General features: G+C 43.0%; 2 protein-coding genes across 3 annotated transcripts; one reads left to right on the top strand and one right to left on the bottom strand.

The window, feature by feature from the left end:
* Window positions 1-1,626: 1,626 nt before the first annotated feature.
* sec23ip (SEC23 interacting protein) lies at window positions 1,627-9,425 on the bottom strand. 2 transcript variants are annotated; one of them, XM_070434863.1, is made up of 12 exons: window positions 9,071-9,425; window positions 8,162-8,676; window positions 7,355-7,562; window positions 6,758-6,951; window positions 6,405-6,494; window positions 5,971-6,181; window positions 5,574-5,715; window positions 4,514-4,722; window positions 4,213-4,313; window positions 3,954-4,115; window positions 1,937-2,032; window positions 1,627-1,704 (listed from the first exon to the last, which is right to left on the bottom strand). In XM_070434863.1, the coding sequence occupies exons 1-12, from the start codon at window positions 9,201-9,203 to the stop codon at window positions 1,675-1,677; spliced, it is 2,091 nt and encodes a 696-aa protein (XP_070290964.1). In that variant the 5' UTR covers window positions 9,204-9,425; the 3' UTR covers window positions 1,627-1,674. The 2 variants fall into 2 exon arrangements, with proteins under 2 accessions (XP_070290964.1, XP_023990347.1); XM_024134579.2 differs by having other exon boundaries at window positions 3,954-4,112.
* A 188-nt stretch (window positions 9,426-9,613) lies between these two features.
* Window positions 9,614-25,801, top strand: mcmbp (minichromosome maintenance complex binding protein). The gene is made up of 16 exons (XM_070434864.1): window positions 9,614-9,849; window positions 10,229-10,314; window positions 10,474-10,614; window positions 10,949-10,990; window positions 11,212-11,302; window positions 13,186-13,317; window positions 19,950-20,089; window positions 20,277-20,374; window positions 20,470-20,642; window positions 20,850-20,973; window positions 21,250-21,364; window positions 22,880-23,045; window positions 23,541-23,674; window positions 24,408-24,572; window positions 24,821-24,909; window positions 25,020-25,801. The coding sequence occupies exons 1-16, from the start codon at window positions 9,792-9,794 to the stop codon at window positions 25,144-25,146; spliced, it is 1,881 nt and encodes a 626-aa protein (XP_070290965.1). The 5' UTR covers window positions 9,614-9,791; the 3' UTR covers window positions 25,147-25,801.
* The last annotated feature ends 673 nt before the right edge of the window (window positions 25,802-26,474 follow it).

Below are 26,474 nucleotides of genomic sequence, written 5' to 3'. Positions count from 1 at the left end.
TGCTAAATAAATATAGGGGAAACACTGTTCACTTCCTCGAGACCAGGGTCTGATTAGTCATTTTCAAAATGGGAAGAGACAGTATGACAATGGTAGGTTTACCTGGCGATGGTAATAATAGAACACAAATCTGAAGATAAAATAGCAGCGGTGAATCTATATCATACGAGATGCGCTCTTCCTCCTTTGTGATGTGGAATCAGAAAGGTTTCAAGTCCAGGTCTGGCAGGATCATGGCTCAATCCTGTAAGCAACTGGGTCCAGCTAAAACAAACAGTTGAGCAAACAGTATTTTAACATTTGGGAAATTATTTATTACACCCTTCCATATCAAATCATGTATTTGCTACCTGATCACTTTAATTAAACACATTGGCATTAACCATGTCACAGTTCAATCAAATGTATTTAAAGTCCTTTTTTACGTAAAAAGTTGTCACAATGTGCTTTATAGCTGACAGTGGCAATCCTGTCACATTCAGTATGTTCATCTGCATGCACACCCATACTCCGTAGAACACATGTGAGGAAGATTGTCTACCGGATGGTAAATGTTGAAGAACCCCTTGCAGGTGGGTAGCTGGTGTTTTCCTCAATTTTCTCGCCTCGCACTGTGAGGAACATCCCTATGGGAGATCCCAGGGCACAAAGAAATTCACCGGTTCAAAGTCCAGAGTGTGTACACCACCGACACCTATGGGGCAGAACACCAACACCAGACAGTGCTTTTACATGTGCCCCGATGAAAATGTATGCTTATGCATGACATTACAGAAAGGCTGTAGGCTAACGTCACTACTCACACTAACGTCATGTTGTGGGGTCGGGATCCAATCAGATCAGCGGAAAACCCGCGCTAGCTGACAAATGTATAGCTTTTCATTACTTTTGTTTAGGCGCGTCGGATGTGTAACTTGATCTCCACTTATAAAAAGCATCTAAACATTATCTCACATTACTTTGAGAGTACATTTAGTTTCAAAGGGGATTTTTGTATAAATTTGCTGTCTGTCTCTCCTACATTTGCTTTGGATCTCCAGCTGTCCCATAGTAATGAACGTGTCAGGAGGAGACAGAGGGGCAGGCGAGTTTCTCAGCCAGTGAATCATGACTCAGCTGGCATCATTTTATGGATATACAGTATACAAAGATGCCAATTGAAAACGGTGAAAAGAAGTGCAGCTAGTTTGCAGTCTTTCCAGCTCTCAGTTGAAGTGATTGTGTTAGCGGTGCTGTTGGTAGCTCCTCTGAACAACAGTGTCCTGACGAGTGAGCACATTTTCTATGCCAGGTGAAATCGCGCTCATTAGCTCACTTGTTATGGATGTATCCAAATTAATTGTCACTAGAAAACAACAGTCCAGTCTTCAAACGGCCGTAACACGGCTGCGACTCGGTGCATCCAACTGCAACGTCTGCGACGTAACACCAGGAGCGCTTGAGGATTTGACCGTCTGACGCAGTTACACCTTCGACACCGCCTAACAAAAGCAACGAAGAGTTACGCGGGTTACGATGATTGATTGAATCCTGGCAGAGGTTTACCCCTTCAGTGCCAACTTTGAAGTAGTTGTAATCCACTGGACGGACGAGTAAGTCCGCCACAGGAATTCGTGGTCCGGGCCTGGAGGGACTCACTTAATTGGGCGGGGACGACCTCTTGACTGGCCACCTTCACTTTGGTGCCTTCTTATCTTGTGCTGCCTGACGAAAAGAGTCCGAAGATAGAAGGCACACGAACACAGAAGATTATGTTCAGTTGACACAGTTTTAGCCATCACTGGGTTGTGTTCAGTACAGCACACTGTAGTGAAACATTTTGGAATAGATCAAATGTTGTATTCTAAGTTCAGGTAGTACCGGCCCATTTCAAAACATTTTCTTCCTGTTGAACACAACACTGGTGTCTGAAAGACAAAGACGATTAAATGCTCACCTGCTTAATTGCTCTTTCTTTGACAAATTTAGCAATTTTCTTCCTTGGCCCCAATGGAATGCCCATCTCTTTCAGGTCCTCAACTGTGCACATAAGCTAACAAAATATAGAAGAGAGGAAATTAATCAGTCAGACGTAATTTCACAGTGGGATTTGGACCATAGATTGTAATCACCAATTCTAGGAAATGGCCTAGAGAGGCATTGTAATACAATTGAATCATTTACTTTCCGTTTCTGGTAAATTTCACTCAAAAGTCAGTTATTTTCAGGCCTCAAATGTGTGTTTTTTTTTACCCAAGGACATTTGTTTTGTAGATCCATATAGCTATACCCTTATAGCCACAATACAAAATAAATGTTAAAGATGAGCACCGTAAAATTATCTTTTACATTCATTTGAGATATGAATAATTTAGGCATTAAGCTGGATCTGCACAACCAATGCTGTGGCATGTGGACTCACCTTGACTTTTGAGGTTTGTCAGATGTTTTAAGATGTTTATTTTGGAGTGTAATGTCTCTTTAATAGTGTCATAAGCAATGTTCCCTCTCATTTTTCCATCACTAAGCAAATTTCAGGCCTGCTGAGTGCAAACTTGAAAGTTGTGAAAATTCTGGCGTGCGTTTACTGTGAACACGGAGGCTGCACCCGCTTTAAGTTAGTTTTAACAGTGGTCAAGTAGGCTACTGTGGCTACTTGATCATAATGTAGGCCTACCAGAGTGGCCTACCATAAACTATGGAGAAAATGCATTTCATAACATTTTAACATGGAAATAGCTGTTCTATCATTCAGCCTACAGTAGCAGCCAATGTGTGGTGTTCAATGTAAGCCTACATTCCATGAGACTTGAAAAAAAAACCATGCAGAGCTTGACATTAACCTGTTTATCCACTTGTCCTTCAGACAAGGAGGTGACTGAAAATGCTGTTGTGTTGTTTGATGTAAGAAACCACTTTATAAAATAAAATGCATCATTACTCCCATACCACTATTACAGAGAATCAGGCAAATTATGCTACCCTCTGCCTATTGGCTACTTAGCTTATTCATGCCCGTCTCAAAATACAACACTGCCCTTTTAAGACAAAAAAAAAAGCTCTTTACCTGACCTGCATTTCAAAGATGTACACGTTTTGTGCTCTTGTAGGAAGCAATCACTCCCCAATTGCTGACTACAATTGATCTATAACTGGGCTAATAACTCACTAACTAGGAAAGGATATGAACAAATGTGCACGTCGCTACACGTAGCTCTCGCTTTGCTCTAAAAACAAGTGCAACTAACTCACGACCGCTCATGCTGTATACACAGTCCAGTTCAAAGTGAATGGCACAGATCCATATGTGGCAATGGTCTATTTGCATATAGCCCTACTGCAGCTCTGATTGGTTATTGCGCACCGGTCTGTGTAGAGTACGGGCCTGAGTTGTGCCTYTCAATGCAATATAATCCTACTCCGATGCGTTCTGCCTACAATCTCTTGCATAGTTAGTTTCGCATACTAAGTCTAGCATCGTTTGTTTTGTTTCGGTATGTTGCATTGAAAATGGCTAATATTGTGTTGATTCGATCACAATTCCCACAGTAAAGGGAAACGTTGATAGTGTCAACTAACGGGGAAAACTCTAGAAAAGTTGGGTAGTAGCCTAGTGGTTAGAGCGTTGGGCCAGAAACCGAAAGGTTGCTGGATCGAATCCCCGAGCTGACAAGGTAAAAATCTGTCGTTCTGGCCCTGAGCAAGGCGCCGAAGACGTTGATGTCGATTTAAGGCAGCCCCCTGCACCTTTCTGATTCAGAGGGGTTGGATTAAATGAGGAATGCATTCAGTTGTACAACTGACTGTTGTACAACTCCTCCTTTCCTTTCCCCTGAAGTTCAATCTCSTGCTTCTCTGTGCTCGCTGATATTTCTTCTGTGAAGCAGCTTAATGGGAACATAGGTCATAAGAATTGAAAGTAAATATCAATAACTACKGTATATGGGTTCATGACAAGCAGAGAGGGTTCTTACAAAAGATTCAAGGTCAATCTTCTCCTGTTCTAAAGTGCTCTGGTACTCAGACAGGCCCAGATGTTCCAGGGATGCAGAAAGATCGGCAAACTCCTCCCCTTCCTCCTTAGGCTCCTCCCCTACAGCAGCAGGTGGGGTAGCAGCAGCGGGGTGAGCCACCTGCTTTAAGGAGAAGAGGGAGGGGCCTCCTATTGTTACACTCTCTGGCGTCACCGAAATAATGAAATGAACAATGTTTGGATAGCTATGGACCCATTACCTGTTTGTTGCCTGCAGGGTGGCTCCCATTTGCAGGTGACATGGTTTGCAAAGGTGAGACATTCTTCTGGTTTGACAGCAAGTCGAAAAGTATGAGGGAACCTGCAAACACACAGAGAGCCAGGTTTGTCCAAATCTTTCTCACATGACTTAGCTAAAAGTATGAACACTTGGGGCTGGTTTCCTGGACCCAGATTAAGCCTAGTCCTGGACTAAAAAGCACTTTCAATAGAGATTTTTAAGCCACACTAAGATTTCATCTAGGTCCAGAAAAGTGGCCCTTGCTGTCTGGCTGTTTGTACCTAAGCTGTGTCCGGATACTGAGACGCCTCCTGTAAAGTCTGGATTCCGCTGCATGAACAGGGCATAGATCCTGTTAATCTCCAGGGCAACTGTGTCCATGATGGTCTGGCAGTAGGTAGGACTGTTGTAGAACAGCACGTCTAAGAGGGTCTCGTTAGTGAAGTGACGCAGACGACCCGTGCTGGGCAGGGTGATCTTCTTTATCCTCCTAAAACAACAGTAGGAAATGGATTGAGTCAAAGTGGGAGAAATTGGCTGTGTCTGATTTACAAGCGCTCAAATCCTTGCTTTCTCCACCCTTGTTTCCTCAATTCCTCTCGAAGCGCATTGGAGGACAGGATCTGAGGTCCCTCCCACGGGCGGACGCATTAGCAAGGATTTGACAGCTAGTAATGTTCTCAGACACAGCCATTGGGTGGTTTCATTTGTAAAAGCTTGCCGCTCACGTCAGCACAGATTTTGTGTGTTACAATATAAATTTCCCTATCCCAAAGAACAGGACGTATTCCCAAGTGTATGAACGTCCTTAAAATTCCATTATGGTTCACTTCCACCCGAGACTTACCCCACACCAGTGTCGCCAATGTTCACAGTACATTCGGAAAGTATTCAGACTCCTTCCCCTTTTTCAATATTTTGTTACGTTACATCCTTATTCTAAAATTGAATAAATATCCTCAGAAATCCACACACAATACCCCAAAATGACAAAGTGAACTATTTAATCCATTTTTGGAATAAGGCTGTAAAGTAACAAAATGTAGAACAAGTCAAGGGATCTGAATACTTTCCAAATGCACTGTATGTTTATATAAGCTCTAGTGTTATTTTTCGGGAATTGCTTTTCCATCAGGAGTGTGACACTAAAGACTTGGGGCGAGCAGAATGTGAGAGGTTAAGCGTGGAAGTTGTTAACCCATGTTCACAGTTAGCCATTATGTTAACGCAAGCAGAAAAGTACCAGTGGCCTGGCCTTGGCTCTCAAGTCAGAGACACCGGAGTCGGAGCCGGGCCGTGGAAGTGGAAACAAAAGTCGGAGCCTTTTTTTCATCTCCTCACCTGTCCACRCCTGTGGCGTCCCCATGCAGGGCCGTGTGCCACTGAACAGGAAGGAACTCCACTCGACTGATGACACGCTCGTCCTGCGCCTTCTTAAAATGACTCTGCAGCAGCTTCAGGGAAACACTCCGGAAGTCATCCACTGTGAACACAAGCAACACACATTTCTAATACTCTATCTGGGTTAGTATGGAGCAGTAAATGGATACTCAACAGTTACATTCAATACACTTTAAGGGCATTTGCTGGGCATAGTAAGAAACACCATGACGGGCAGAACATACCACAACCTATACCGTTCATGGCATAAACAAACACATCCATAATATGATATGAATATAGAGCTGGGCAATAATGGCGACTTAATGAGCCACGTGGAGCGAAAGATCACACATACCACACTCCACCATGCTCCTAAACCTCAGGTCACAGACTGGACCGATGCCATGCACCATGAACACCAGGTGATCCACCTGAGGGAGCTCCCCATCGGGAACTTCATCATGGTCATCATCAATGCCCCTCTTGACCACCCTGGGTCTGGTCTGTCCATCCTGGGTTGTACCCCACTCGTCCGGCATGGCGGACGGCTGGAATTGCACTATCACCTGTAGAAAGACAAAAAGAACCTCTTCACAAACTAGAAATACACTCGCGTCTGGGTCGGCAAAACAACAAAGTCCACTCAAAACCACGATATGGTGTTCACGATTGGTAACTACCTGGTGCTTGTTTMAATGAATTTCYAAGAAACAAACAAGTTATTACTATTTCATGTTTTAGTAAACACCTGGTAATTATCCATTGTAAAATTAAGTCATACAAACATACCTTTGGATTGTGCATGACAATGGTTTCCCCTGATGGGAACTCCAGTCGACGGTGCCATTGGTTGGTTGACACAGCTTTCTTATATTCTCCCTACATGGAGAAGACAGCCAATCAAACAATGGTCAGACATAATATTAAACTCTCAGTCCACTCTCAGGGCTAAAACCCAACACACCCCATTGTGCAGCTGTATTCTAATCTGGGTAACAGTGAACCGTGGGTCTTGTTCATTAGGGCACACTGTAGTAAAATAGGGTAAAACATTTTGCAATGGAAATCGAACATTTTCTTTAATTGCGTGCCCTAATGAACACGACCCTGATCCTGTTCTTTTTTACATTGATGGGACCAACCTCTAGCTTCTCGCTGAACTCCTCTGAGTAGGGGATGAAGCGGCTGTCTGTGTCTCCCTTGTAGAACCAGGTGCAGCGCCGCACCTCTGTAGGTTCCTCCTCCCAGAATACAGCTGTACGTATGCGGTCATAGAGCTGCACGTCATAGCGCCCTCCTTCTGTGCACACAATCACATTCTCAGGGTCTGGTTGCACTGGAGGAGAATGAAAAAATGTAATCGTATTAGATTCGATATGGTCTGTTTCTCAGATATTTGCTTTACGTACAAGAAAATGCATTGCGATAGGAAAAGAATCACAACAAAAAGATAGGCTAGACATAACTTTTGTGAGATGATTATGTATCTGTGAGTGTGCATAAATTAGGGTGGAGTTTACTAGGGCGCACAACGAATAATGTTTCAAAACATTTTGCAACGTTCGGTGCCTAATGAACACACCACATATTTCAAAATTGCTCTGTTTAAACAAACATGTTTTACAAATATCTAGGCCTACATAAAGAAGAGAGCTATGCAAAGTCAAATTGGATACCTAGAATATAAAATGGCTCTGATATATTTTTTTAAATAGGAGAAATCACATCATTCATCTCACCTGAATTGTAGATCTCCTCCAGTTGAATGGAGTCCAGGATACTAAAGGGAAGCCAGACGCTCTTGGACTCCACTTGTTTGCAGAAGAACCAGTGAGGCTGGACAGCCTCATACACGTTATATTGCATCATTTGATTGGCTGGAACCAGTGCTCCAGCAGTGGTGGAGTGATGGGTCATAGGGGGCCCCTGAATCTGTGTGGGAGGGGGCTGAAGAGAGAGTTAAAGGAAAAGTTACCTTCTTTTTTTTTACAACCAAATCTCTATTTTTGATGTAAATGGCATGTTATAGAAGAGTCCAGACACTTTCTTTGCAATTTCATTCATTTTTGAGAAACTTACCCCAACCAGCGATTCACTTCGCAACAAAATGGAATATTACGTTGCGCATAAAGTTCGGAATAAAACAATTTCATGTGCAGAACATCTAAAGACCTGCATCACTTTACTGAGAGCTTTTCAGTTTCTAAAAGGATGTATTTGGGTGTTTTTGGAGCATGTGTTCATGTTTTTTCAGAGCCCCCGTACTGCACAACGAGGATGAGGAAGCAAATCGCTGGTTGGGGCAAGATTTCTCAAAAACAAGTCAAATCGCAAACAAAGTGTCTGGAGCCATCTACAACAATCCATACAAAATGTTGATTTGGTTGTAAAAAAAGCAAAATTCTCCTATAAAACATTTAGAAACATTTATATTAGCCTGATTGCCAGTAGTTTAATTCATCTTAAAATAAGAGGTTCACACTATTCACTACTCACTAGGTTAACACCATTCACTAAGCAAAAAACAGAGTGGAGTTGTTGTTTACCTTTGTGTATGTGGAGGGTGCCGATTGGAATGTTGGCGCTTGAGAGCCCATAGTGTAGGGATTTTGCTGCACCGTTGTGCTGGATAGTGACTGGACCTCTGGAGCTGGCATATAGGGTTTGGCTCTGCTGCTGAGGGGTGTGTGACGGTACGGATTATAACTCTGATCGGGGGCTTGTGGAGGGGGCGGGGTCACTGTGTTAGGGGGAGGAGTGTACCTTCCCATGGGGTTCTGGTAAACAACACCACCAAATGGCTGTGGCACATTAGGGTTGGTTAGTGGGACAGGGGGTGTTGGGGCCATGCTGGCAACAATGGGGACAGAGGTTGGTCCAGATGTCACGGGGGCTACTGATAGTGATGCTGGGGGTGGACATGCCGGCTGATGTCCAATGGAGGCAAATGGGTCACTGCTGTTCACGGGACTGGAGAAGTAGCTGAATGTGGACGGTGCTGGGGCATTTCCAGAGGTCTGGCCAAGAAAGCTGTCTTCTTCTCCGACATCTGCGGAATCATCTAGGACAAATGAACAGAAATATTGAGCAACTGAGTTACTGCAGTATATTTGAACTTGTCAACAGTCTAACTGTGAGCAATGTCAAGAATCCAATGTTAATCCACCCGTTTGAGAACCTCAACTCTTACTTACTAAAGACAAATCAGATGAAACAAGGGTTATGTTGATATGAGTTTTGTTGACCTGACACTGRTGTATCAAACATTATTCTATTTATTTACTAAACTCCCACAGAAACATCCTGATATCTATTAAATTGCAGGGATTTATAATTATTCAAATGTATAATGGGATGGTTGGCAGCTAACTAGCTAGCAGCTAGCTAACGTCGTTAGATAGCTAGCTGTCATGTTTGTCATAGGTGCCCTGCTGTGGCCCTCGCCATTATCTTACCTCCTGATAACACCGCCGGACCACTGGCCTGACTGACAGGTATGAAAGGTAGGTTGAAATTGAACTCCGGTGCCGCAGAAAACAGTAAATTTGCGCTGGAATTTGGCACATTATTGGTTTTCCTATCAGCCATTGTCACTCCAAATTACACGTAGCCAAGCTTATTTTACAGCCAGAGCAGCATAACTTCACAAACCGGATCTCAGACGTGGTTCTCAGTGATGGCGTTAGGATAAATTCACTGATCTGTAATACAAGTCATAAGGTCAAGTATTCCTTGTTGAGTAGGTGCTGATTGTAATCAGCTCAATGAGTCTCCGCAAGTTCTTTGCAGTCTTGATGAACCGGTTACGAAATTAAATGAGTAAGATTCAGTGCTGCCATCTACTGCTGTGGCTGAGCTACTGCAATTAAACAATACAACGTTTACACAAAGTTTCTGATTTACTTTCTTCTCTAGTCGACGGTCAACATTAGTAACATAGCTATTATTTAAAATGCAATAATATTACAGATATTGTCGAAAATTTCCCTAAAAAGATGCAGCGACTACCAGGGCGTTGCGTTCTAATTTCTAGTGACGCAATTTTCCCGCCAGAGTGAACGCGGACTGAGCTGTGCAGTGCAGGAGAGAGAGAAAGGGAGAAAGTTATTGAGGAATAATTATTCATATTTTCTGTAGTTTATTTTATCGGCCTTCCAAAACATTTACTGGTAAATAATGCCTTCGTCTCACGATTGGATAAACAAGCCATTGGGCGTTGTCGAAGCGATGTTTGGTAAGAAGACAAATGCCGTGGAAGAGTTGTTGCTAGCGAGACCATGCTGGCTCAGGAACTTAGCTACCTAGCTAGCTAGCCGGCGCTAGCCACAGTTAGCTAGCTAGTTACGAGTTTGAAAATAGCTGATTTCCAGATTAACAAACTGATGAGACTGGAATAATTTACAAATGTTAAATGGAACTGCTTTAAGTGTGGTGTATGTTTTCGGAGGTCATTCATATTTAGTTGAATTTCTATTATGTATTATAATAGTTAGTTGTTTCTTATGATTGGTCAATACACATGTTTACGTCTCCCGTTTATGGTGCTGTGACTTTCTGCTGATCAGCATGCATAATGCGGATGTGGTTTGTCTGTCGCTTCTGTTGTCCTGCAGCCCAGAGCAACTCTAACCCAGAATGGGAAGCAAAAGTTTTGGAATACTTCAAAGGGCAGCTGAAGGAAAAGGAATCTCATAGCTGGGTATGGACATTTAAAATGCCTCTGAAGAATGCTATTTATTCTCATTTGACTAACATTGGTCACTGTGAACTAGCAGCACACTAAACACTTAAATTAATATAGAATCCAGCACACCCTTTCTTTGTACATATTTTCTAAGTGTGTTTGTTTTCATTTCAGGTACCTTCGCTAAACGATGTGCCCTTGCACTACTTGAAGCCCAACAGCCTTGTGAAATTCCGTTGTTTGGTCCAAGACATGTTTGATCCAGAGTTCTACATGGGAGTGTATGAGACTGTGGACCCCTCAACCAAGACCAATGTAAGACCTTAAACTCTTCCATTCCTTTGCTTCAGTAGCTGCAGAATGCACTATATTACACAGACACCTGCTGTCWGTGTTATCTGTAGACATTTGCCTGCATGGGAATCTGCTAATGAGACTCTGAGAAATTATAGGATGTTCAAGGTGCATTTCAACTAGCCCTGTGAAAACAATCAGTTTTAGTTTTGTAGATAGTTCATAGTCTATGTACTTGTTGAAAGTGCAGTCAATTTACTGTAATTGGTGGAAGTATATGGTAAGTAGGAAAAAGCTTTTCCAATCTTGTTCTCTTCCTCCAGTCATTAGTTGTTGTCTGTCTGACATTTCTCAGGTGTTGAGATGTGGGAAGTACAAAGATGTCACAGAATGTGGGGTAAGCTCATCTCCTCTCTAACATTGTCTAAGTTCAGCAGCAGCCTTAGTTTGAAAGATGCGTAGCTAATGTATTAGAGCTTTGCATTGAAGTCAGMGCAGGTCATTTTGACACAGAGTAAGCAAGTGGTGTCGACAATGTAGATTTAGTTTAAACCCAGGAGTGGTAGTGTTTTAAGATTCAAATTCACATGACTGCTCTTGATTACCTGTGTTCTTCAGGTGGATTTGAACTCCAGAAACACTGTGACTGCAGAGAGACAGACCTTCTATTGTGTCCCTATTCCAGGAGAGAGCCCTTGGGCTAAAGAGATATCCTTTCTTTCTGCTGTGATCTACAGTGCCTTTGGAAAGTATTCAGACCCCTTGACTTTTACCACATTTTGTTACGTTACAGCATTATTCTAAAATGGATTAAAACGTTAAAAAAATCCCCAGCAATCTACACACAATACCCCATAATGACAAAGCAAAAACAGGTTTTTAGAAATTTTTGCTAATTTATTTAAAAAAATAAGAAACAGAAATATCTGATTTACATAAGTATTCAGACCCTTTGCTATGAGACTCAAAATTGAGCTCAGGCGCATCCTGTTTCCATTGATCATTCTTGAGATGTTTCTTCAACTTGATTGGAATCCACCTGTGGTAAATTCAATTGATATGACTTGATTTGAAAGGCACACACCTGTCTATATAAGGTCCCACAGTTGATGGTGCATGTCAGAGCAAAAACCAAGCCATGAGGTCGGATGAATTATCCGTAGAGCTCCAAGACAGGATTGTGTTGATGCACAGATCTGAAGAAGGGTACAAAACAAAAATCTGCAGCATTGAAGATCCCCAAGAACACAGTGGCCTCCATCATTCTTAAATGGAAGAATTTTGGAGACACCAAAACTCTTCCAAGAGCTGGCCTCCTGAGCAATCAGGAGAGAAGGGACTTGTTCAGGGTGAAGACCAAGAACATGATGGTCACTCTGATAGAGCTCCAGAGTTCCTCTGTGGAGATGGGAGAACCTTACAGAAGGACAACCATTTCTGCAGCATTTCACCAATCAGGCCTTTATGGTAGAGTGGCCWGACYGAAGCCACTCCTCAGTTAAAGGAACATGACAGTCTGCTTGGAGTTTGCCAAAAGGCACTTGAAGTACTCTCAGACCATGAAAAACAAGATTCTCTGGTCTGATAAACCCAAGATTGAGCTCTTTGGCCTGAATGGCAAGCGTCACGTCTAAGAAACCTGGCACCATACCTACGGTGAAGCATGGTGGTGGCAGCATCATGCTGTGGGGATGTTTTTCAGCAGCAGGGACTGGGAGACTAGTCCGGATCGAGGGAAAGATGAACAGAGCAAAGTACAGAGAGATCCTTGATGAAAACCTGCTCCAGATCGCTCAGGACCTCAGACTGGGGTGAAGGTTCACCTTCCAACAGGACAATGACCCAAAGCACACAGCTAAGACAACAGACAACTTATGAGTGGCTTTGGGAAAAGTGTCTGAATCTCCTTGAGTGGCCCCACCAGAGCCTGGACTTGAACCCGATCAAACATCTCTGGAGAGACCTGAAAATAGCTGTGCAGCGACGCTCCCCATCACACCTGACAGAGCTAGAGAGGATCTGCGGAGAATAATRGGAGAAACTCCCCAAATACAGGTGTGCCAAGCCTGTAGCGTCATACCCAAGAAGACTCAAGGCTGTAATCGCTGCCAAAGGTCCTTCAACAAAGTACTGAGTAAAGGGTCTGAATACTTAAGTAAATGTGATATTTCAGTTTTTTATTTTTAATACATTTGCAAAATTTCACACACCCTGTTTTTGTTTTGTCATTATGGGGTATTGTGTGTAGATTGATTGAGCGGGGGGGAACAATTTAATCAATTTTAGAAAAAGACTACCTAACAAAATGTGGTAAAAGTCAAGGGGTCTGATTACTTTCCAAATAATACACTGTATATTCAACAAAGCATTTTAATTTGGCTGTCTGTCAAAAGAGGGGTTTATCCTCCTCTGACTTTTTGGTCCAAATTTGGCTTTGAGTCTATGAATATGATTATGCAGTACGCTCTGTGATTATCCATATTTTGTTGTTTGTTGAAATGAGTCAGATTTTTGCTCACACTTTGTGTAGGTGCAGTGGTTTGCCTAAATGCCTGTCTCAAGCTATGAAGTTGTTCTTAACTCTGCCACACAGCTACGGCTGTTCTAGTCAGGCAAGAGTTGTCCCATCCACCTCCTATGTCCCAAGCAGACAGAAGCGCAGTTACGAAGAGGACGATGACGACATGGACACACAACCCCAGAAGCAGAGAGAACCGCACACGGGTGGGTACACACCCCTTAAGGACTGCTTTACTTGGATGCATGTTTGAGTCATGTTCGTTAGGGCACACTGTAGCAAAACCTTTTCTTTTTAAACGACATGCATTCAGATAGTACCTCCCCGGTTTGGACTGTTTTTTTCTCTTTAGTTTCATGCCTAGTGAACATGACCCTGGCTGGTTCAGCCAGGTTGAAGACTCAGTTTTAGCAGTACTACAGTGGTTCCTCATTTTWAAAGTTGCATCATACCGCAGTATAGTATGCTGTGTTATGCTTCGGTGAGTCACAGTGCTTGCCATTAATGCTCATTTGAAACACCAGAGGGCATCTTTGAGCACGTCTGCTCCATCTAGTATTTTTATCCTAACAAAAACACATATGTTGATGAACAAATACTGTATGCTTTCCATTGGATACACAGTATATACGTCATGACCTATTATAAGGTCGTTTTGTTGGTTGGGCTTCGATTAATTTTCGTCGGGGCAAATCTGGTCTGTGATATTGATTAGAATGTCAGACGTTCGTCTTGTCTGGTGAACTGTTGTCATCTTTTGGTCTGATCATTTCATTCAAGCATTTTAGTTATAAGTAACAAAGGGAGCCTTGAATAATTAAACAACAAATGAACTGCATGTTGGCTGAAGAAATTGCCGTCACGAATGCATACGACTGTTGTTAATCTTGCCTGTAGTATTGTTGTATTTGTTGTGTTCCAAATGGTCTGACTTTTTTCCAGTAATACATTTCCTTCTGTGCTGCCAATCGCCAGATATCTCAATTCTTATTAGCCAATGCCCATCACGTGATCGGGTCCTTCTCGCAGGCATCGCAGCTTCTCGCAGGCTACAAGTGAAGACCGACTGATGCAACGGAGCGCGCAACCTAACAGAATGTGGGAAAATTCAAGGGGTCTGAATACTTTCCACAGTGCATTCGGAAAGTATTCAGACCCCTAGACTTTTTCCACATTTTGTTACAGCCTTGTTCTAAAATGGATGATTAAATCAATCTACACACAATACCCCATATTGGCAAAGCAAAAACGTGTTTTTAGACGTTTTTGCAAATTTATAAAACTATTCAAACCCTTTACTTAGTACTTTGTTGAAGCACCTTTGGCAGCTATTACAGCCTCGAGTCTTCTTGGGTGTGACGCTACAAGCTTGGCACACCTGTATTTGGGGAGTTTCACACAATACCCCATAATGACAAAGCGAAAGCGTGTTTATAGAAATTTTTGCAAATTTATATATAAAAAAATATAACAAACCTTATTTACATAAGTATTCAGGCCCTTTGCTATGAGACTCAAAATTGAGCTCAGGTGCATCCTGTTTCCAATGATCATCCTTGAGCTGTTTCTACAACTTGATTGCAGTTGACAGTGCATGTCAGAGCAAAAACCAAGCCATGATGTCGAAGGAGTTGTCCGTAGAGCTCCGAGACAGGATTGCAGCATTGAAGGTCCCCAAGAACACGTGGGCCTCTATCATTCTTAAATGGAGGAAGTTTGGAACCGTCAAAACTCTTCCTAGATCTGGCCGCCCAGCCAAACTGAGCAATTGGGGGAGAAGGGCCTTGGTCAGGGAGGTGAACAAGAACCCAATGGTCACTCTGACAGAGCTCCAGAGTTTCTCTGTGGAGGTGGGAGAACCTTTAAGAAGTACAACCATCTCTGCAGCACTCCATCCATTCCTTTATGGTAGAGTGGCCAGACGGAAGCCACTCTTCAGTAAAAGGCACATGACAGCCCGCTTGGAGTTTGCCAAAAGGCACCTAAAGGACTCTGACCATGAGAAACAAGATTCTCTGGTCTGATGAAACCAAGATTGAACTCTTTGGCCTGAATGCTAAGCGTCGCATCTGGAGGAAACCTGGCACCATCCCTATGGTGAAGCATGGTGGTGGCAGCATCATGCTGTGGGGATGTTTCTCAGCAGCAGCGACTGAAAGACTAGTCAGGATCAAGGCATAGATGAACGGTATAAAGTACAGAGAGATCCTTGATGAAAACCTGCTCAGGACCTCAGACTGGGGTGAAGGTTCACCTTCCCAAAAGAAAAACGACCCTAAGCACACAGCCAAGACAACGCAGGAGTGGCTTCGGGAAAGTGTCTGAATTTCCTTGAGTGGCCCAGCCAGAGCCTGGACTTGAACCCGATCGAACATTTCTGGCGAGACCTGAAAATAGCTGTGCAGCGACGCTCCCCATCCAACCTGACAGAGCTTGAGAGGATCTGCAGAGAATAATGGGAGAAACACCCTAAATCCAGGTGTGCCAAGCTTGTAGTGTCATACCTAAGAAGAATTTAGGCTGTAATCGCTGCCAAAGATGCTTCAACAAAGTACTCAGTAAAGGGTCTGAATACTTATGTAAATGTGAAATTTCTGTTTTTATATTTTTCATAAATTTACAAAAATGTTTGTTCTTTGTCCTCGTGGTATTGTGTGTAGATTAATACATTTTAAAATAAGGCTGTAACGTAACACCTGTTCTGCAGTTGAGGCATCGCCAGCTGTGAACTCAGCTGCATGCTCTTAATTATTGCCTGATATGTTGGTATTCATAACCTTATTTAACCAATTCTCCCCTAACCCGGATGAGGCTGGGTCAATTGTGCGCCGCCAAATGGGTCTCCCGGTCGCTGCCGTCTGCGACACAGCCTGGGATCGAACCAGGATCTGTAGTGACGTAGCTTATGTTACTTAGACCACTGCAGCACTCGGGAGGTCCACAATTCTGATATTTTTGAGTGATGTGATTGGCAATGCACTGTATCATACAGCGGTATGCCGGTTGAAAGAGGAACTTTGATAATATTACCGTTAATATCAACACACTCGACAGTCCCGTTCAACTCTAAATCGCTTTTCTGTGCGCTCTAAATGAATAACTTGAAGTAACATAAGTTAATTAAATATTTGAAAAGAAAATGTGATTATTTATTAGCCTAGTGGTTATTAGTATTTTCGGGCATATCGTGTGAATTAGGCCTCGTGTAAAATCCTAGTCAAAAGCACAAGAGATACTGTTGCGTATAGGTCGAGATTATTTATGGTGTTGATCATATAAAAAATGTTCACCAACTCCAAAGCAATTGTCTGTCTGTGGCGCAGGAACCACTGATTCACTACCTTTTTTCTTATAATCAACACCTACTGGTAACTCTTAACTGTTAGGACAGTATATGAGGTCTCTAAATATCTGTCGACTAGGTGGAACTCTTATGACTGGAGATGCGTCACGCATAGCAAGTTATGCTATTGAGGCTAAACAGGATGCGCTCTTAGGTCTACAGCAGGTGGTTATAAAATGCGTGAAGACATTACTTATTATATTAATGATCATAATTGTAATAACAATAAGGAGATAAAGAACAAGGAGGTAGAGGAGCGAGAGCTGCTTCCATATTATTTTCTGCCTTTATTACAGCATAGCAATGATTTTAAAAACAGCCGGACTTGAGAAATTGCTTTGTCCAACATTTTGAAGTTGCGTGAGGCTTGGTGCTCACGGAATCAGTAGGCTATTAAACTCAAACAGGCAACGGAAGCAGGATCTGTCTTATTCCTGTAGATATGGATGATTTATAAAGCCAGGCGCATTTAAGTTAGGCTATTGATTTGTAGACCTAATTAGGTTGGTGTTTACTCTCTCCTCAATTTGCTATTGTGCACAAAGTAACATATAGGGAAAGGCTCCAATTCAATGGCACATTGAAGGTTGTTTCAGAACCGTGGACTTATTTTTCCGCGTAGGACTGAGTAAGTCACTCATTTGTGGCTTTCGTTCAAAATAAGTTGTACTATAAAGAAGGGTTAAAGACACATTATTTCTGATAATCTTTAGCATTCCCAGTCTCTCTCTCACTACAGCTCATTTTGTTTGAATTATTTTTAGGGGTTGATGCATTTTTTTGTTCGGGAAAATCAGGTCTGTGATATTGTGTTAGAAATGTAAAACTTTAGAGGACTTCAGCCTTGAATTCATTTCAAGTTTGCCCTTTTTGGCCGTTTGGCTGCACTTTAAAATAGGTCAGTCGGTAATATGTATCCTAAACTGTAGCACAAATTGGGGGATTTTTCACACCTAGCCGAGCTATTAGACTAACCCTTTGTAAATTAATGGAGGTGGGAATTTTTCTGTCCAATAGTCTCTCTCTCCTCTTGCGCTAGAGTCCTGAATCGGGCAAAAAAAAAACAGCTGGTGGGTGGTCCCAGAGTTGAGAGGAAACTTGGGTAAATACAATGGCACAATTACACTTGACATGTGGATTCAGATTTTTTTTAAATTTAAATATGAATGGGTTCTCGTGGGGAGGGTGCTATTCACCATGGAGTGGGACAGTTCCCAGCTTAAAACTGCAGATAAAATAAGGCCAGCTTCTGTGAAAAAATACTTATGAATCTCGTTGATTTCCGCAGTTGCGTCAGAGGCCACACTTGCCTCTGCCAAACAGCCTACTCTTCACTAGATAACTATGTGGCTCCAAAGGATGAAGCGTCACCTACAGATAGATTTGTGGTGTTAGAGAGAAGCCAGCCTGCGACCAGGCACGTTGAATGACATCCTTTTCCTGCACAGCGATTTGATGAAATCAGAGTGATGAAAGTTTTGTTTTAGTAGCTTTAGCTATATTAGAAGGCTCTTTTCAAAGCGATTTTGAATTGTCAATGTGCCGCATTGTGGAAGAAAAGATATATCGAGGTGTTGTTTCTGTTCAGCCAAATGTTGAATAGACATGCAGACAAATGAATTAATGCAGGAAAAGAGGAATTATAATCACGTAAGCATTTAGGCTAAATCAATTTGTTATTTTGTTGGGTAACGGATTGTTAGGAGAATTAAGTTCTCATGTTCTTTAACCAATTAAATGACTCAGTCTGCTATATCAGGATTTGTAGGATACTGATAGAAATAAAAACAGACACAGACCCAGTCTACAATAGTCAAATGTTTATTTACGGGAACGTTCTGCCTATCATTTCCTGTACATTGGTCTATATACCTCACATTTTGTCATAAATGTCCCTCTCAGAAACAATGACAATATAGTTCACAAGTGTTCCTGTCATACATTGTCTGCCACCTGTTATACAATCTACTACAAGCCCAAGGTCTCTCCCCTTCCTGGGTGAGGACAGAATGTCCTGTAAGGAACACAGTAGTAGAGCTTGTCTGTCGATAGCTCCTCTCCTCCTCATACATTGTCTCACAATTGCACCCTGCTTACATACTAAAAAGGAACAAAAAGTCCTTGTCCTAATTCTGACTAAAACTACACACATCAGATTTATAGATGTATGATTCTAATAAATTTCATAAAATCATACAATGACAGGGTAGTTATAGTTCTACGTTAAATGTATACATAATTTAATCATTATTCATAAAAATCCCATAACACGGAAAGTCAGCTTTTTTCTTGAGTATAATCATTCATTCAGAAGGTTAAACCCATCGGTCTTAGGTCGGCAGTAAATTAAATTAGATTACCGGGTTCATTTTTCCTTAGGTTAAAATAATCCATGCCGCCTTGCAATGTTATGAAGTCTAAAAGTTATGGGCGGAGTTAGAAAGTTGGCTGTCGGAAGTATTACAATGGAAATGTACTTTTTAATCTGTCCGTCAGCATACTTCAAGACGTGGTATATGAAGGTGCATGCAGTGAGATTACCCGATGGGTTTGGAGGATACTTTACTTGTCAATCATCTTGAAGAAGAAAAAAATGTATACTTAACTGGAAATCAACCAATATTCCATTAACACGACGGAAAGGCCAAATGCTTTATTATCTAAATGTTGAAAGTGCGTGGGCAACGGAGAGAAACGACATGGTGCCGTTTGAGGCCATGTGGTGGAGAGTCGTGCTGAAGATGGGGGTGTGAGCATGTGGAGCTGAGCGGGTGTGATGTTGTCGTTTGTGTGTTTTTGTAATGTAAAAAAAAAATAAAGGAAAATTACAGCTCCCAACACATCTGATTATGCATAGGATTTATTTGATTTCTTTCGTTTACATTCTTCATTGTAACCATAATGTCACAAATAATTGAGCAGATTAACTTAGTCTAATAAAACAAAAACAAAATTACCATCAGAAAGAATGTCTTATTTTGAGCCAGAGCCACAAATGAGTGAGTCACTGAGCTTTATGCTGGCAAATATAGCTTTATGCCCCAAAATAGCCTACTAAATATGCCAAGCTTAAACAAATACATTCAATTGTCTAAATAAACAAGTACGTTTTAATAAATAAAACAAATTAAATTGCTCAGCTCTTGACAATACGAGCAACCTTTTTCCGTCCGTATCCTCGCAGGACTCCTTCAGTTTCTTCTTCACATCAGCAAAGAAGGACTCCATGTTTCAGAAACTCCCTTCATCAAGAGGGGCTATCGGTATTTCCATAATGTGGTAAATAAAGCCAGTTTGTGATCTTAGATTTCTTTCTGTGTTTTTCGAGGGAGAAAAACCAGAAGCATAATCGGTGTTCTTAACTCCCCCTTGTGGTAGTGTGGCGCAATGATGGAATGACGCAATTTACCACTATCTGCCACAGTGTCGCGGCATAAACTCTCAACTTTTTCATTGAGAAACCACTGTACCAACCGTTCTCTCTTCTATTTACAGAGCCCCATGGCAACGGGGACTCCAAGCGGCAGGAGACCGAAGCCCCCTCCAGCCGGACAACTGCCCCCTCAGACTGTTCCTCCCATCTGGACCTCAACTTCCCCCTGCCGGGGGAGAGGGGGCCAGCCTGTCTAGTGAAGGTAAAACAAACAAAGTCTTCCTGGGTGATTTTCAGGCCCGGCCTGTCCAGTGGTTGATTTTATATTATATTTTGCCTAAGTTCTGTAACCAAGCTGTTTCAGGGGACTAGCCCTATTTGTGTGTCAGAATAGTCAAGTGATCCCAAAGATCCCATTGACTCTGACTCACCAGCTGCTCTGTCGACAGGTCTACGAGGGGTTGGACAGCTTCAAACTGAACGACACACTGGAGATCTACGGGATTCTCTCCGTCAACCCAGTCCTGACTGTGCTGGGCGACGAAAAGTAAGGCGCTTGAGTTTGTTTTTTAAATGAGGTCTGTTTCGTTCTAGTTGCGTTTTGTGCGTCCGTATTGCTCACCGCATTGTGTATCCACACAGAGACCCCTCGTCGTTGCTGCTAAACCCCGCCGAGAGTATGGAGACTCCAGAGGAACAGAGAGCTCATGACCCCCCTGCTTCACTGGTGCCCCGTCTCCACATGCTGTACGCCCGCCCCCTGCAACACAACAACCCTCTTCTGCCCTCTGCTCCCACAGAGGACCAAAGCGCCTGTAAGACTAGGACACATCACAATATACATTTACTTGTATTCACTGAGGGTGGTGCAATTCTCCCACTGACATCAATGAATGATTTATGCGGAAAAATCTGAGTTTGGACCTGATTTTTGTATGCTTTTTTTTCTCAAATCAAATTATAGGGTTCCTTAACTGTTATGTGGAGTGTCTGTTTTAAAATTGTGTGTGTCACCTTCTCAGTTGTATCCTCTTTCCTGGTTGAGATGGCATCTGTGAGGGCAGATCTGCTCGCTTACCTCACTCACGTTCTTCTGGGAGACGGACTGGCTGCCGAGTACCTCTTACTGCACCTCATCTCTAACGTGTGCGTGTGCACTCCATACACAAAGAGATGGTTTTCCCCAAAACCCAGCGTGAGCTTAGTCCCGGCTTAAAACATTTCATGGACGTTCTCCATTTGAGAATGATTTTTAATCCAGGACTAGGTTTAATCTGGGTCCGGGAAACCTCGCCAAGAGATATATGATGTATATTTTCTTTCTCTATCTGTAGTGCCATATTAAGTACCACCGCTACTCTTTATTGTAACAAGCTCCAAGGTGGTTCCCGATAGTGATTGTGTGGGTCTCTGTCATCACAGGTATACCAGACGGGATGTCCTGCCTTTGGGTAAATTCACCCTGAATCTGAGTGGCTGCCCGCTCAACTCCTACACAGAGCGACTCTATCAGATCATCCAACAGCTGGTGCCTTGTGTGAGTTAATATTCTTTATCGTGGCCCATATTAAATCGACTGGTTTGACTGTTGTTTGAGATTCTGAATTGAGCGCCACTAATATTTGAGATTGAAAATTGAATCGAACACTGACATGCAACTCCAGCCAGAAGTATGACAGTAGAGTTTCTTCATTGCCATGAATAAATTAATTGATCCTTCCACGTAAGGTAAGTATTAGATTAGAGTCTGGCAATACTGAAAGAAGGCATACTTTGTAGATCTCTCGGATGACAATTAGGGATCCATGGGCGTGAGGGTTGTTCCAAATCTGAGGGGAGTGGCTTTGGAGTTTGACAGTTTGAATGTGTACATATCCCATAGAGAAATGTGCTTGCAAACATACACTACCGTTCAAAAGATTGGGGTCACGTAGAAATGTCCTTTGTCCATTTTAAAATAACATCAAATTGATCAGAAATAAAGTGTAGACATTGTTAATGCTGTAAATGCCTATTGTAGCTGGAAACGGCAGATAAAAATATACCATAAAAAACATATATATATATATATATATATCTACATAGGTGTACAGAGGCCCATTATCAGCATTATGTTAGCACAGCTGAAAACTGTTGTCCTGATTTAAAGAAGCAATAAAACTGGCATAAACTGTTCATTGGGAGCTTCATGAAATGGGTTTCCATGGCCGAGCAGCCGCACACAAGCCTAAGATCACCATGCGCAATGCCATGCATCGGCTGGAGGGGTGTAAAGCTTGCCGCCATTGGACTCTGGAGCGGTAGAAACGCGTTCTCTGGAGTGATAAATCTCGCTTCACCGTCTGGCAGTCCGATGGACGAATCTGGGTTTGGAGGATGCCAGGAGAACGCTACCTGTTCCAATGCATAWTGCCAACTGTAAAGTTTGGTGGATGAGGAATAATGGTCTGGGGCTGTTTTTCATTGTTCGGGCAAGGCCCATTAGTTCCAGTGAAGAGAGGTCTTAACGCTACGGCGTACAATGACATTCTAGACGATTCTGTGCTTCCAACTTTCTGGCAACAGTTTGGTGAAGGCCCTTTACTGTTTCAGCATGACAATGCCCCCATGTACAAAGCGAGGTCCATACAGAAGTGGTTTGTTGAGATAGGTGTGGAAAACCTTGACTGGCCTGCACCACCGCCCAGACCTCAACTCCATCAGACACCTTTGGGATGAATTGGACCGTCGACTGCGAGCCAGGCCTAATCGCTCAACATCAGTGCCCGACCTCACTAATGCTCTTGTGGCTGAATGGATGCAAGTCCCCGCAGCAATGTTCCAACATTTAGTGGAAAGCCTCCCCAGAAGAGTGGAGGCTGTTATAGCAGCAAAGAGGAGACCAACTCCATATTAATCCCTGTGATTTTGGAATGAGATGTGCGACGTTGGTCATGTAGTGTACATTGCACAAATAGAATGTGTCACACAACATACATTACAAGACTTGAACCGACAGTTTATCAATGTACGTTAAAGTAACTTTGGTTACTGTTTTTCTTCTCCCCGGTAGTCATACCGTCTCAGTATGAGCCTCCACACAATGAACAGCATACGTCTGGTGCCTAAGAAGGACTACGTGGCCAACCGGCTGGTGAGTGGAGCCTTGCAGCTGGCCAGGAACACCTCCCTCTTCCTTGATGAGACGCAGCTGGAGCAGGGTCAACTGGACAGCTCAGGTAAGAGGACGGGGCACTGTGAACTATGGGCCGCATTGGGCAGCAACTAGGGCTTTGGCCCTGAGCCACTAGGGCAAGAAACTGAGGCCCTGCCCGGAAACAACTTTTAAGCTCGGACACTTGTGTAGATCTGAGAGGATTTGATAGGTGTTCATAATGTGGCGATTGCTCCACCTTGCCCTCTGATAGGCTAGGTGGAATTTCCCACATTGCTTGTACCTGCTGTATCCTCTCAGATCTCCACAAGTGGGGATAGGTGGTAGGGACAAGAGGTTGTTCCTGGGCAGCGCGAAAGAACTATGGCGACTGGGAACACATTTTAAGACGAGCGCGCAGCAGGTATCGGAGTGCCTCCTAGCTTTTGTGTGCGAAGTCCGTGGGGTATATTAATGAATTCATTTGGTTTACCAATTGCGGTAGTGCAATGGTCATGTAATCCGTTGAATAAGCTATGTGCCGTGGCGAGATGTCCATAGATATCCGTGTGTGCCGTAGGTGTGCGGAACATCACTGCCCTGGGGAACCTGATCTCTTGGCAGAAGGTTGATTATGACTTCAACTACCACCAGATGGAATTCCCCTGCAATATTAACGTGCTCGTCACATCAGAGGGCCGATCGCTGCTGCCGGTGAGTACAACAAAAAAAAGGTCTGAGGAGGCAAGACCCACACACCAGAGGGCGTAAGAGGGGCCCGTGTGTGTGTGTGTGTGTGTCGGCGTGCGTGCGTGCAGGGGTTAGGTTTCAACCAGGATGTCAGGAGACTGACACGTGTCCAATGCCATGGGTTTGTTTCCAACCAGCGCCATCATGCTGCCCCCTCTCGCTGCCCATTGGTCACCCCAGCCCCCTAGCAGCGCCGTGGGTCTGGCTTTAGAACTTGGCCTCGCTGTGTTGCAAACGGCCAAAGGAATGCGCCGTGTGCTATTTCTGTGTGTTGGTCGAATGGAGTTGCTATGGCTGCAGCTGTGCCACCGGGACAATCCTGGTCAGAGGCGTCAGGATAGGGCCGTCTTATCAGGCCATGCCACAGTGACGGGCAGGGTGAATGTGTCATAAGCAACTGTGGGAGCAGATGGTCACAAGTTCATCTTCCTGTCGATGATGAGTACGTGTTGTGAATGTGAAATGAGCTGCTGAAGTTTTATATACACACCAACTCTGTTTAAGTGAACCAGTGCTTACCAGCACCAGAGGTTTGAAATCAAGCCCTCGACATGGGGACTTCCTGCAAATACCTCGTCAACATATTTGCCACACTCCCATTGACTGGATGGTCTGAATCTTTCTCCTGCTGTTACAGGAAATAACCCCCCCCCCCCCCGGATGTGTTTATCATAGAATCTCTGCTCCCATTCCACAGTCGGACTGCCAGGTGCCCCTACAGCCCCAGGTGACCCCACCCAACATGGAGGAGTATCTCACTACCATCCACATGGCACAGTTCACGTCACAGATTAACAAGTTCCGCGTGTACCTGAGTCTGGCCCGTACCCTCGACTACAGCATCTCTGATGAGGTCACCAAGGTGAATGCTACTTTAGATTTTTTTTTCTGATTTCCTAACCTTTTGTTATGAACCCAGCTTCTGTGCTGAGAGCAACATTGAATAGTTAAAGCTCAGTCGAGGTGTTTTGTTTAATGTCGTGGTAAGATATCAGGTTTCCAAGACCTGTGGTTACTCTGACCACTCCCTCTATTTTCTTCAGAAATGAGCCTATTTGTTTCTTATTTTTGTTCAATCTTATTCACTTGCCTTGTTACTGTTTTCCACAGGCAGTTGAGGATGACTTTGTTGACATGCGCAAAGATGACCCCCAGAGCGTCACCGCAGAGGACCTGCATAGGATGCTTGTTGTCGCAAGGTACGTGGAAGTTATTCAGCCATACTTGTCCTGGCGTCTTAATTCAGCATAACATGCTCAAGTTAAGCAATTGTTTTCTGTAGCTAAGTCGGCATWACGTTTGTCCCCAGGTTGCTCTCCTTAAGTTTGGGACAGACCACCCTTTCCCGGGATGGATGGATGAGAGCCAAGCACATAGACATGCTTCGCAGGAGCAGGACCGAACAACAGAAGAGTCTCAATGGTAACGAGCCTTAATCACAAACACCCATCCGGTGTGGAAATAAAAAAATATGTTATGTGGAACAAACATTTTTCATTTTGATACCAGAAAAGCAATTTTTTTGTTGTTGAAAAGTTCAACTTAATAAAACTTATGTACAAAAGTTTTTGTTCTTTTTGCATAGCACTGGGTTTGTATTTAGATTTTTTTGCTTCAGTGTTGGGAGATCAGGTTAAGCTTTTTATCAGTTGTCATATTTGCAATTTCTTGATAAGAACATTTTAAATCCTGGCAAAAAAAAATCCACGACTAATTGTACTGTGGGATGTTTTCAGTGCTTTGTATGTTACTGCCTTGAACTCCATTGAAGTACTGTTTACGTTTGGGATTCAATCCAGGTAAATTTGAACTAATGCAGAATATGCTACGCCAATGTTGACTTTTCTCCCCTTACTCTAGACCAAATGTTGTAGTTTTTAGATGAACATGTTGGATCTGGTACTGAAAGTATATGTAAATAGGGCATTTTGAGACCATATTTTATTCTCCCCATCTTGTGCCTGAAAGTTCTCAGGAGTCAATACAATGATCATGATTTGCTGAATGACCTTCCCCAAAATGTAATTCTTGCTTTATGGGATGAGTTTGTGAATGATTGTTTGGACTCATTAAAATATGGATAGCTTGCCATTTGTTATTTTCGGCTAATTATTTTAAGGGACGCTCTGGATTCGGACCCAAATGCATATATACAATACCAGTCAAAAGTTTGGACACACCTACTGTACTTAAGGGTTTTTCTTTTTAAAACTATTTTCTACATTGTAGAATAATAGTGAAGACATCAACACAACACACATGGAATTATGTAACCAAAAAAATCGAAATATTTGAGATTCTTCAAAGGAGACACCCTTTGTCTTAACAGCTTTGCACACTTGTCATTCTCTCAACCAGCTTCATGAGGTAGTCACCTGGAATGCGGAAAATTAAGAACTTTGAACGTTTCAAGTGCAGTCGCAAAAACCAAGTGCTATGATTAAACTGTCTCATGAGGACCGCCACAGGAAAGGAAAACCCATAGTTACCTCTGATGCAGAGGATAAGTTCATTAGAGTTACCAGCTACAGAAATTGCAGCCCAAATAAATGTTAACGGACTCACCTCAACATCAACTGTTCAGAAGAGACTGTAAATCGGGACTTCATGGTCAAATTGCCGCCAAGAAACCACCACTACTAAAGGACACCAATAAGAGACTTGTTTGGGCCAAGAGATACAAGCAATAGACATTAGACCGTTAGAAATCTGTCTTTTGGTTCTAACCGCTGTGTCTGTGAGACGCAGTGTAGGTGAACGGATG

The sequence above is a fragment of the Salvelinus sp. IW2-2015 genome, linkage group LG25, assembly GCF_002910315.2.
Source record: "Salvelinus sp. IW2-2015 linkage group LG25, ASM291031v2, whole genome shotgun sequence".
NCBI classification, from domain to species: domain Eukaryota; kingdom Metazoa; phylum Chordata; class Actinopteri; order Salmoniformes; family Salmonidae; genus Salvelinus; species Salvelinus sp. IW2-2015.
This window is presented reverse-complemented; position numbering and strand designations above follow the sequence as displayed.

Excerpts from the sequence above, each read along its gene's own strand:
- mcmbp (XM_070434864.1), top strand. The coding sequence starts at position 9,792 with ATGCCTTCGTCTCACGATTGGATAAACAAGCCATTGGGCGTTGTCGAA. Across the intron at positions 10,315-10,473 it reads AAAAGGAATCTCATAGCTGG|GTACCTTCGCTAAACGATGT; the intron begins GTATGGACATTT and ends TTTTCATTTCAG. Across the intron at positions 20,974-21,249 it reads CTGCACCTCATCTCTAACGT|GTATACCAGACGGGATGTCC; the intron begins GTGCGTGTGCAC and ends CTGTCATCACAG.